At 41.4% G+C, this 13,192-nt stretch overlaps 1 protein-coding gene across 1 annotated transcript in view; it reads right to left on the reverse strand.

Annotated features, from left to right (window-relative positions):
* Positions 1–252: 252 nt before the first annotated feature.
* The window catches only part of dclk1a (doublecortin-like kinase 1a), a 334,031-nt gene continuing 321,091 nt past the window's right edge, over positions 253–13,192 (reverse strand). The window contains exon 16 of the mRNA XM_078222857.1: positions 253–1,396. Within this exon, the coding sequence (XP_078078983.1) occupies positions 1,232–1,396 (165 nt within the window). The 3' untranslated portion in view covers positions 253–1,231. The remainder of the gene's footprint in view (positions 1,397–13,192) is intronic.

Raw genomic sequence — 13,192 nt, forward strand, 5'->3', positions numbered from 1 at the left:
ACGGGCCAAAAGACCTACTCCTGCTTCTATTTCTTGTGATCTTAATGGCTTACAAATAATGGATGTAAGAAGCACTCACAAGAATTCTCAGTCTAACACATGCTGATCAAAATGATCAAAGGAAAAAACTTCAACTAATTTCTAATGAGTATCCCGTAGCTACCTTCCAAAGTCACAAAAAATGTATTTAACTTCAAAATATCCCTCACCTAATGAATAAGAAACAACAAATCAACCACCATGCATCATCCTGGTTATCAATAAATCATTTATTCACAGATTTGGCTTGTTAATTAATTGTAGTATGCACCACACTTAGTCACATGATGACTACTGTAAAGCAATGACATTTCACATGAGTTAACTTTCACCACTTTCTACAAAATAGTCTGCAGAAAAGGTCTTCTTGACCCTCGGGTGTTGTCTGATCCGCAGAGGAAACTATTTTAAAATTGTAAAAGTTTATCCATGTGAAAATATTTCATCTTCAAGAATGTTTTACACAGTTGATACAAGTATTCTAACATAAATTTTAGTACTTCTCTAATGAACTAAATATCAAACTGTGGAGCTTTACTTCAGTTTTGTCATATCATACAATACTGCTGTTCAGTGATTGTTGATGGTACACACAGATACGATCCTAGTCACCTATCTCACCATTCTATGCTCTGTGTGAAATACTGTTCAAGCAGGGTTTCGCCATACTAGATTTTGGAATAATCAAGTTGTTTATCGATGATTTACAATATTATTAACTGCTACAACTTAATTCGAAAATCAAGTGAAAGATAAAAGTTGTTTAAGGAAATGCAATGCTTGCTGATTATATTGTGGGATTCAGGATTTATAAACTGGCAAATATTTCTCCGTCACCAGAAGTTTCAGAATCCTTTGAACGACAGTAGCATTTTTGCACCATAACAAACTGATTTTTTTTTTATAGAGAGATGGTCAGAGACAGAGAACGTCAATGTGTTTCATGACGCAAGGAAAACACAGTGCCTAAATGGGTAAGAATACAGACAATGGCTGAATTGCAAAGCAGCTGGATTCATCTACACCGTCACATGCCTTGTGCTTTTCCATTAAACCATGCTAGAATCAATACTGTTCATATATCAGTGCAACATTGTCCTAGCTTGACTAACTAAACATTCATTATTTCTTAAGAAATGATTTATAAAATTGCACTAAAGCAATTAGAGCTTGGTAACGAGAACAGGTTTCATTAAAAGGGAGAATTTGGTGAGCGAACAGTCTCAGAAGAGCTTGGTGAGTAATCTTCAGATTCAGAGTTGTGTTCTGGTGCATTAGTTTGTACCATGTAGCCTCTCCTCACATCCTGGTTGCATCTTCTTCGGAAAACCTGCCTCTCCTTATCAAGAGCGGTGGTCTGTCAGGGTCATAAAATAGTAAATGAGAAAAAAATCAAGTTTGGGACATATTAAGGAACATAATCTAACATTAAACTACATTACAATCAATACTTAATCAATGTACAATTCACTTGTGGCTATTTCATCATTTTTTTGTTCTTTTAACCTATGATTTTAGAAGCATTCCAACCATCGGTCACATTGTACAAAACATCATTTATTATAAAAAGTAATGTCTGCAGAACGTATTTGCTCCAGTTAGCTTTCTAATGCACAGAACAAAATCACTTCATTACACTGGACAATTCTTACAAAAAGTAAAATCCCACTCAGCCTCATGAAAAGATTTTTTTTTATTGACAGCGCTCCGTATATTGCAAGATCTTAAGCTCAAGATTTTTAGCTCAAGATCTTTTCCATGTTTGGGAAAGTATGTCTAAAATGCAGGAATCCTGTGTTAGAACGAGGCTGGTGGGGGGGGGGGGGGGGGTGGGTGGTGAATAAAACCCTTTATTTGACTTCTTTGAAGAAAGGGATTAATTTTCGGCAGTTCATCTCTGTTGCCCTCAGCCCCCATTCTTACAAATGTAGACCGCTTCCTAAGGTTGGGGTGTGTACTATCCTACAGCACTTAGTTCAATTGGTCTTTATTTACTTCTCAGGTTTGACGTAGTTCTGGACTTTCTTTTAGAATTATAATCAACCATTGGCTCACAGATTTTGCATACTGTGATCCCTAAAACCACTGTACAATCCTGGAACTCCATGTAATAAAAATTAAATTTGATTTATTTGATCACTATAAGCCAATGGCCCGGATTATATGAACAATATAGGCAAAGCCACCTGTTTTCTATTTGAACAGAAAAAACAAACAGAATCATGATCAATAAAACTGCACTTTCCCTATTTAATATAAATATATTTTAGCACATTCATTCACCACAAACTTACTATCCTGCTTATAAAATATTATCTATGCACACTAAATGGAAAACAAAACTGAACATATTGAATTTACAGAAAAAAGCAACGTTGGTTAATCACCAAAGTTAATTTGTGTTTATATATATATTCACTTTCCCATTATCGATACATTTATTCTGTCAATATCGTGTTTTATTTTTGATTTGACAAGGCAGAAGAAATGATCTTTGAAAAATACAAATTGCTACATTTAGGTTAAAAAAAATACATAAACTAAAATAATTTTTAAAATAAGTAGAATAGCACTTTTCATTTTCTCCCTGAATTCTTTCCATCATAAGAATAAAAGAATAGGATCAGGAGTAGATCATACTGCCCCTTGAGCCTGCTCCACCATTCTGTATGAGCATGGCTGATCTTCAGCCTTACCTCCAATTTCCCACCCACTTCTAGTTCACTCGATTCCCTGAGAGATCAAAAATCTGACTATCTGAGCCTTAAATATATTCAACGATAGAGCGTCCACAACTCTCTGGGATAGAGAATTGCAAACACACAATCCTTTCATTGAAGCAATTTCTCCTCACCTCAGCAGTAAATGATTGGTTCCTTATCCTGAGGGTGCCCCTGTGTTCAAGATTCCCCAACCAGAGGAATCAACCTCTCATCATCTACTCTTGAGAACCTCATATGTTTCAATGAGGTCACCATTCTTTCTCCTAAACTGCAGAGATGATAGGCCCAATTTACTCAGCCTCTGATAAATGAGCAACCCTTTCATCTCAGGAACCAATCTATTGAATGCTGCACTGCCGCCAATGCAAACATAGCCCCTTCCTTAACTTTGGAGACCAAAACTGCCCACAGCACACAATGTGTGATCTCACCAAAGTGATGTACGATTGGAGAAAGACTTCCTTGTTCTTGTACTCCAGTCTCCTTGCAATAAAAGCCAACATGCCATTTGCCTTCCTAATTGCTTGCTGTACATGCAACTCCCTCTGAACATCAGAATTTACACATTTCACATCTTTTAAAAAAATATTCTGCTTTTCTATCCTGGTTTCTACTCTTACTATCAAAGAATAATGTCATACTCGTTCACACTACACTCTATGTGTCAACTTGATCACTAATCACTTGACCTGTGTATATTGTTGTGTCCTCCTCAGTTTATATCCCCACCTAGCTTTGTATCAACATTGATACATTACTCTCACCCTTATGTCTAAGTTAATATAGGTGGTAAATAGCTGAGGGCCCAACACTGATCCATACGACGTTCCACTAGACCAAGCCCGAATACTTACAAATGCCCCATTTATCCTTACCCTTTGCTTCTTTTTGTTAAACAATCTTCTTAAACTCCATGAGCTGTTTATCTTGCGGATTAATCTTTTGCGTAGCACTTGATTGAATGCCTTTGGAAATCCAAGTGTACAACATCTACTGGTTCCCTTTTATCTGCCATACTCACATCTTCAAAAAATCTAATAAATTTGTCAAAGACAACTTCCCTTTTAGTAAAACCACATTGACTGTATCGAATTATACTATGAAATTAAGACGTTAGCATTTTCTCAAAGTCTCAGGCCAATGGCTCCATATTATCGTTCTCTCTTCTTTCCTGAACAGCAGTTACATTTTCTAACTTTCAATCTACTGAAACCATTCTAGAATTTAGAGAATTTTGGAAAATCATAACAAGGGTATCTACTATCTCTTAACACCCTAGGATATTAGACCACAAGGACCTGGGGATTTGTCAGTTTTAGTCCCTTCAGTTTCTCCAATACGTTTTCTCTGCTTTATTATTAATGACTCTAACTTCCTCATTCTTATTTAGTACCTTGGTTATTCTTTATTTCTGTAATGCAATTTATGTCTTCTACAATGAAGATGGGCACAAACTATTTATTCGCTGTATCTGCCATGCCCTCATTGTCCATGGTAATGTCTCCGCTCTTTGCCTCAAATGGACTAACATTTACTTTAGCTTCTCTCCTCCTTTTTGCCAGAGTGCTTATCTGGTAGTCTGCTTTTTTATATTCAGGGCTAGTTTTTCCCCTTTTTAATCAACTTTCTGGTGGCCCTTTGATATATTCTAAAACACTCTTGATACTCAGGCTTACTGCTATTCTGTGTCACATTATAATCCTCTTTGAACACTATTTTAACTTTCTTAATGAGCCATGGATGGATGTTTCTTGCTGAGTTTTTAATGGAATCTATTTTTGTTGGATTTTTTAATGGTCTCTAAATGTTTTCCCACTGTTTATTTAATGCCGTACCTTTTGATCTCTTTACTCAAACAGTTTCAGCCAGCTCTCTCTCTCTCATACTTACATAATTGGTTTTGGGGGCGGGATCCAGACCACCCTCTGGGGGGGTGGGAAGGTGGGAGGAGGAGGAGGTGGGACCCAGATCACCCTCTGGGGGGGGGGGGGGGGGGGGGGGGGGGAAGGTGGGAGGAGGAGGAGGTGGGACCCAGATCACCCTCTGGGGGGGGGGGGAGGGGGGGGGGAAGGTGGGAGGAGGAGGAGGTGGGACCCAGATCACCCTCTGAGGGGGCGGGGGGGGGGGGAGGAGGAGGAGAGGGGGTGTGACGGGTCCATCTGACTCACCAAGTCAGTTACAATACTGCGTTCAGCATCTACTGAACCATCTTGCTTATGCTAAAAATTATATCCTTGGTGTCGGCAGCCATTCCTGGTGTTACAGTACTGATAACACCAGGAAGATCGACCAGTACCATTCATTATCCTCTGTATCCAAGATGGTTCAGTAGATGCTGAACGCAGTATTGTAACTGACTTGGTGAGCCAGATGGACCCACAAGGCAGAAGGACCATCTTTATGTTGACCAAAGTGGATCTAGCTGAGGAACATACAGCTTATCTTGCTAACGGAAGGATGGTGGAGGGAGACCAGCGATCGAGGTAGGTTGGGGGTGTGCTCTGCCGAGGGGGGCCTGCCTCCCAGGGGGGGGTCTGATCGAGGAGGATGGTGACTTCACAAGGGCAGAGAGGGCTTCGGAGGTTCCCCTGCAGAATAGAAATCCGCTTTGGACTTTTATTCTGCAGGTCACTTACAGCGCGGATTCGGAACGGACCAGAAGACGGTAAAGTGGGATTTGGCGGTAGGGTTGGGCCGGACCCGCGCCCGAATCGGGTGTCGGTAAAGCCGCGATCTGCTCGGAATCGGGTGCAGATCGTGGTATAGACCCGATGCCCAACCTTACCGTGATTTCGCACCCGCAAACGGGCGCGAAGCTTTGGTAAAATCGGGCCCTCTGTCCATTCCTGTTCCACATATCTTGTACCCAAATTGCTGCACCATTCTATCATCCCTACTTTCCTCTTTAGATTTCTAAATCTCCTTTCACCTGAACCCTTCCCCTTTCTTTTAGCTTAAATACCTACTCACAGCCCTTGCTATATGAGTCACCAGGGCACTTATCCCAGCCTGGTTCATGTGGAGCCTATCCCAATGAAATAGCTCCCTCTTTCCCAAGTACTGCCGCCAGTACCCTATGAATCAATCTGCAGAACTCTATTCCAATTGGCATGTGCTTCAGGTAACAATCCAGAGATTATTACCTTTTGCAATTTAATTTGGACCTTAACTCCTCAAAATCTCTCAGCAGAACGTCAATTTTAGTTCTACCTTTATCGCCTATCCCTACGTGGACCATGACAATTGAATCTACTCCTTCCTTTCTAAGTTCATCTCCAGCAGTGAGGAAATGTCTTTCACTCTGGCATCAGGCAGGTAACACAACCTTTGGAACTCCCGATCGTGACTGCAAAGAACAGTATCAATCCCTCTGACTATATTGTCCCCTCTAATTACCCCACACTCTTTCACTCCCCCACTTGAATGGCATCATGTCTATGGTGCATGGTCATTTTGCTCATCCATCCTACAGTCCTTTGTTTTCATCCATACAAGTAGCAAATATCTCATATCTATTGATCATAGTAAAGAACTATGGTTCCTCCATCGCTGCATGATGGATTCCAATACCTGCATCAACCCCGGCTGGCGCCCATGGGCCTAATGTCTCAGTTAGAAGAGCAAGTGATAATATTCAATAACTCTGTATAATGAGGCTTTTACTTCCATAAGTCAGGTGGACTGGACTGTTGCTTGCTAGTTATAATCAGCTTCAAAAGTGGAAACAGAAAACAACTTAACAAGGAAAGCAGAGAGCATTCTATGTACAATACTTGAAGCGTTAAATTAGATTTTATGGGTATTCAGGTTTTTTTTAATATTTGGAAAGATCAGAACAAACTACTGGTGACATTGAGCACTGTCACCTTGCTGGTATGGAACATTTAATATTCTGAAAGTCATTAAGAGTTATAACTGATTAGGCACTTTGCTGAAAATTAATATGACATATCATCATACTCCTAGTCTTAAGACTTTGTTCTTGGAACATATTGGCACAGCTTCCGCTGAAAATGTTGTGCACCAGAAACTCAACTGGACTCGCCACATAAACACAGCAGGTCAGAGGCTCGGAATATTACGGCGAGTAACTCACCTCCTGACTCCCCAAAGCCTGTCCACCATTTATAAGGTACAAGTCAGGAGTGTGATGGAATACTCCCCACTTGCCTGGATGGGAGCACCTCCAACAACACCATTCAGGACAAAGCAGCCCGCTTGATTGGCACCACATCCACAAACATCCACTCCCTCCACCACCGACGCTCAGTAGCAGCAGTGTGTACTATCTACAAGATGCACTGCAGCAATTCACCAAAGATCCTTAGACAGCACCTTCCAAACCCACGACCACTTCCATCTGAAAGGACAAGGGCAGTAGATACATGGGAACACCACCACCTGCAAGTTCCCCTCCAAGCCACTCACCATCCTGACTTGGAAATATATCATCGTTCCTTCGCAATCGCTGGGTCAAAATCCTGAAATTCCCTCCCTAACAGCATTGTGGGTCAACCCAATGCACATGGACTGCAGTGATTCAAGAAGGCAGCTCACCACCACCTTCTCAAGGACAACTAGAAACCTATGTTGTCATAGTGGCTCGGACTGACTTCATACTACATCGACCCATCTCAGACTAATATGTGGAGAGTGCAATACTGCAGCAGAAAAAAAGTTACCTTGTAGAGCATACAGAACTGAGTGATAAAAGAGACTGCACATGCATAAATATACACCAAAAAGACATATGTAGAAACTGTATAACTGGAAATTCCACATTAGAAAATACTACAGAGCCTTTGCATGACAGAGCAACGAACGAGATATGAAAGGTAGGATATGAACGTGGAATTCTACAAATCAGCCATGATCTCATTGAACGATGGAACAAATTCAAAGATTTGAATGATCTACTCCTGTTTCTATGACTCAAGCTTCAGATGATCCAAATTTAACTGCTTATCATACCTGTATGGAAAAATATCTTTGTATTGGAGTCTACCATTGCAATAATATCACTTGCTGCTGTAGACAGCACACACTTTAATTTATCAGGGATTACCCAGTCTGAATCCAGCATCTTTCTGGCTCCAGAAATATGGCCTTCTCAGTGTTACATTAGTACTGCAAAATTGTGGCGCAAACATCAGATAATTTGAGAGGTACTGGCCGTATTGTAAGGCACAACTCCCATCTGCTTTCGTCATAGGTAGGTGAAGATGCTAATATTTGATCAGCGATCATCCTGATACGTATACAGATTTTGTTGCACCTAAGTTCTGCTCGTGTCTGGAGATAATGCAAAGGTGCCATGATCTAGGGCTGATAACCTTGGTCTTCAAAGAGATATCCTTTCTGTTTAGTTGTGCCTTCAATTAAGTCTGCAACAGGTCACTGTTTTAAAATGGAAGTGCTGTGACTGAAGCTTGGTAGCTGTCCTTGTCCTGTATGATGGTTCGTTCTTAGTTCCTGACCTACTGCAAGTTGATGGTGTTACACCAATTTAGTGTTCTCCTGGAAAATCCAGTAGTGTGGTGAAATTGGGCAGACTATCATACTGCTGTTCAGTGGGAATGCAGATGAATGTTGAATAGTGTATAATCATTTATTTGATACGGCTATGGAAAGCAAATGAGCTGATATTAGTGTTGTCCCCATCTCTCTTCTAGAAGGCTAGAGGAAAATATCACTCACTTCTGCAAATATGACACTGGCTGTGCCATTGGTATGAATGAATATGGCTACAGATCCTACAACAGGTGACACAGCTCTATAACTCTCCTCTTCCTGATTTAATGGTTGTGGTGTCAGGTTTGCTCTATAATTTCCCAGTAGTTGCGCTTCAGACTGTTGATACAGTTGGCATTATGGGGGATGTGGCCAGTTTTTGTGTTTTTATTCATTCATTGGACTTGGGCGTCGCTGGCTGGCCAGCATTTACTGCCCGTCCCTGGTTGAGGGTCAACCATACTGCTGTGGGTCTGGAGTCACATATAGGCCAGACCAGGCAAATCTCCTTCCCTAAAAGGCACTAGTGAGCCGGATGGGTTTTTCTGACAATTGACATCTTTAGACTTTTAATTCCAGATTTTAAAAAAATTTGAATTCAAGTTCCACCATCTGCCATGGCAGGATTCAAACCCGGGTCCCCACAACATTATCTGAGTTTCTGGATTAATAGTCTAGCGATGATAGCACCATCTTCCCACCGGTCTGCGTCTGGTGCTCCCTGATATCCCTGGCATCCTTTCACCTTTTTCTTCATACTTTTCCATTAAAGCCAGTGACACTTGAGAACTGAAAGTAATCTCTAAAGTACACCAGGATGGCATTAAGAGAAGTGAATAGTGCAGCTTTAAAAGGTCTGTCTGGACACATACGAAGCTAGCTGGCCTTTGGCCTCGACTGAAATGGATAAGACTCTCGCAATGTACTTGAAACCAGGAAAATCACAGTATTTTCTTTAAATCAATATTTAGAATCATATATGAATTATAATGAACATCTCGAGCAGCATGTTGCCATTACACAATCAAATCAGGAATTTAAAGTGTAGAACAAGCAGCATGCAAGTGAGTTAAAGGTCTCATGGTTTTTTCCACTCTCACTTAAGCAGCTCCTGCTGAGATGAGCACTTTCACCACCATTCATACTTTATAACCTTTAGCTACTTAGAAAAATGTAAATGCATTAACCTTTATGATAAAGGAAAGGCTATTAAAACAACATGACACCCAAAAATAATTTAACATCAAAAAATAGATCATTTGAATCTTAGGTATTGCATGGATTGAGAGTAGCGATTAATGTGCGGTAAATGCATACGTTCTAAGAGCAACTCCAGCTCCCTGAGTTCAATAACTATGTTGATATACTAATGACCACAGTAAATGTTTCTGGATGTTTTATGCTGCAATAGGGGCCCTTAAGCTGATTAAAACCCTCTGTTGGTCTTGTTTTCCTTTTTAAAGTTCTTTGCCCTTATTTCGGTATACAAAACGCTCGTACGGTCAGTATAACTACATAATAACAATTTGAAAAAAAAATAACCTCACATCTGTGGTACAATCGATACTTTTGAGATAAACTAAAGTTAAAGCTTAATAAAATGGATTTAAGAGACTTTCAGGTTGCGTTAATGAGCCGCTGATGGTATGTAAGAATTTTACAATACTGAAATTGGAAGCAGAAATCCCATTACAGCAACCTGTTTTAATCGAAGTCTGAGATCAAATAGCCATGAAGAGTATTAGTTTTCATGTTAATATGCTTCTCTAAACTGCATCAACAACATGCACAGTGGAAGGGATAAATTGTTATGACATTTCCCATCATTCTCAACTCTCGTGCTTGCACTGAAGAACAATCTCTCCATTTAATGTTTTTGATTTTTTTTTGTTTTACAGTCGTGTTCTGGGAAATTGGATACTTTCTTATTTTGTGAACTCAGTGTTACTGTTCAGCATTCTCTGGCTCTCTTTATTTTGACCAAATAGTAATGTGCCTTGATTTTCAGTCTCTGTAGATTGTCCTTAATTAAATTAGAGGCATTTTTCATTTCCCACAGCAGTTAACATGGGATTTCTCTAAGTAAGACTGCCAATTCAGTGCCAAATTGTGGGAAATTTTGAGCTTTAGGCCTATGCGAAAGGGCTGTAAAAGTTCAGGCTCATTTCATGTGGGATCTATGCAGCTAAAACTGCGAAGAGACTCTCATACCATCAGACTGGACTGGAGTCACATCTAAGACTCCCAAAGTGAAATACTCTGCTCTTACCCCAACAACCTCAAACATGAACCAATCAACATTCTATAATTATCATTTTGTGACCAGAGAAGGAAGTAAGATGGGACGTTATTCTTTCACAGGATGTGGGCATCGCTGGCTAGGCCAGCATTTGTTGCCCTTCCTTAATGGCCCATGAGAAGGTGGTGCTGAACGTCCTTCTGGAAGCTCTGCAGTTCATGTGGTTATAGGTACATCCACAGTGCTGTTAGAAAAGGAGTTCCAGGTTTTTGACTCAGCGACAGTGAAATGGTGACGACATAGTTCCAAGCAAGGATTGTGTGTGGCTTGAAGGGGAACTTAAAGTTGGTAGTGATCCCATGGATCTGCTGCCTTTTCCTTCCTAGATGGCAAAGCTGCAGGTTTGGAAGGTGCAACCAAAGGAGTCCTAGTGAATTGCTGCAGTGCATCTTGTCGATGGTAAATACTGCTGCTGCGTCAGAGGCGGAGGGAGTGAATGCTTAAGGTGATTAATGGTGGCGTGGGGGGCAATCAAGCAGGCTGCTTTGTCCTGGACGATACCTTGCTTCTCAAGTGTTGTTGGAGCTGCACTCATTCAGGCAAGTGAAGAGTATGTACAACCATCATACTGCAAAAGCTTGTTGAAGGCAACTATAATTCTAGTGGGAGAGCCCAATTTAACGTGGTGATAATTATCAGTTACACACAGTTTGCAACGTGGGTACAATTTTTATAGAATGATCTAGGTGGGGAGAAATTGTTTCTTGATGCATTGCTCAAGGTGAAGTAAAGCGCGGTGGCACAGTGGTTAGCACTGCTGCCCCCTGGGTTCGATTCCCGCTTGGGTCACTGTATGTGTGGAATTTGCACATTCTCCCCGTGTCTGCGTGGGTTTCCCCTGGGTGCTCGGGTTTCCTCCCACACTCCAAAGATGTGCGAGTTAGGTGGATTGGCTATGCTAAATTGCCCCTTAGTGTCAGGGGGACTAGCTAGGGTAAATGCATAGGGTTATCGGGATAGGACCTGGATGGGATTGTGGTCGGTGCAGACCCGATGGGCCGAATGGCCTCCTTCTGCACTGTAGGATTTTATGATTAGTGAATTAGAGTCTTCTGGCTTTACTGAGCCCCTTTGACAGGCCAGCAGGTGATTATTCCCATGCACAGTTGTTTTGGATTACTGTCAGTGCCCTGAAATCTCATCATAATGTAAATGGAAAAAAACCAGAAGTTAAAATGTTAGAGTTAATAAAATATGTCATAGTCAGGGAACGGATACTGTGAACATATTCATTTTTTGCCATATACCAGTACCCAGGCGAATAGGCAACTTGGCACTTGACAATGGAAGGGTTACAGAGGCAGCCCAAGTTGGCTGGTCCTTTGAATTTTTTGTGGATTAATTCTCGCATGAGTTTCATCAGACTATATTTGGAACATTTGAATGGTGAATATAGGACTGAAATTCAGTCCTCATAAGAAATGTCTCCTTGATGTTAGTTAAACCCATGAATGTGAGAGGTAGTGTGTGTACTGAGTAACCCAATTTAAGCTGGAAACGTTATTATCTGAAGCTAGAGGGTAAGTATACAGTTAATGGAAGAATCCTGAACAGCACTGATGTACAGAGGGATCTTGGGGTTCAGGTCCATAGCTCCCTGAAAGTGGTCACACAAATAGATACGGTGGTAAAGAAGGCGTATGGCATGCTAGCCTTTATTGGTCGGGGCATTGAGTACAAGAGTCAGGTGCCATGTTGGCAGCTACTCAAAACTTTGGTTAGGCCGTACTTAGAGCATTGTGTTCAATTCTGGTCCCAACATTACAGGAAGGATGTGGAGGCTTTGGAGAGGACGCACAAGAGATTTACCAGGATGCTGCCTGGATTAGAGTGTATGAGCTATCAGGAGAGGCTGGACAAGCTAGGGTTGTTTTCTCTGGAGCAGTGGAGGCAGAGGGGAGGCCTGATAGAAGTCTATAAAATTATGAGAGGCATGGATAGGGTTGACAGTCAGAATCCTTTTCCCAGAGTTAAAATGTCTAATACTAGGGCATATGCACTTGAGGTGAGAGGGGGAAAGTTGAAAGGACATGTGAGGGGCAATTTATTTTACATAGAACGTGCTGTCAGGGATGGTGGTGGAGGCAGATATGAGAGGGGTGTTGAAGGGGCTTTTAGATAAGCACATGAATATGCAAGAATAGAGGGATCTGGACCAAGCGCAGGCAGATTTAATTTGGTGTCATGTTTCATACAACGTCATGTGCCAAAGGGCTTGTTCATGTGCTGTGCTGCTCTATGTTCTAGAATCAAAGAACAGACACATAGTTGGTCTGCCAGAGTAAACTGGGCACCTGTGCCAGGCCTGAGGTTCACTCAATATTGGGTCTTGGGCCTCAATTAGGCCAGCACACTGCTCACATTTGCTCCTGTGCCCAGGCACTGCAACAGCAAAGTGCACAAAAACTTTTAGCTACTGGCCCAAGAAGACTCTGAGAAGGATGGAGGAGGACGGTGATTGGAAGGGGGGCTGACATCAGTCCTCTGGAGAGCTGTGGACTCGGAGAAGAACTGCACCTTCCCGCTCTATTCAGATTCGCTTTAAACAAACTTACCTTTTTAGTGATGACCTCAGTTGTTCCTTTAAAGTTGCCGGTTAGGCCGCATTTAAATTTGGTTA

Source organism: Mustelus asterias, chromosome 10 (assembly GCF_964213995.1).
Source record: "Mustelus asterias chromosome 10, sMusAst1.hap1.1, whole genome shotgun sequence".
NCBI lineage: Eukaryota > Metazoa > Chordata > Chondrichthyes > Carcharhiniformes > Triakidae > Mustelus > Mustelus asterias.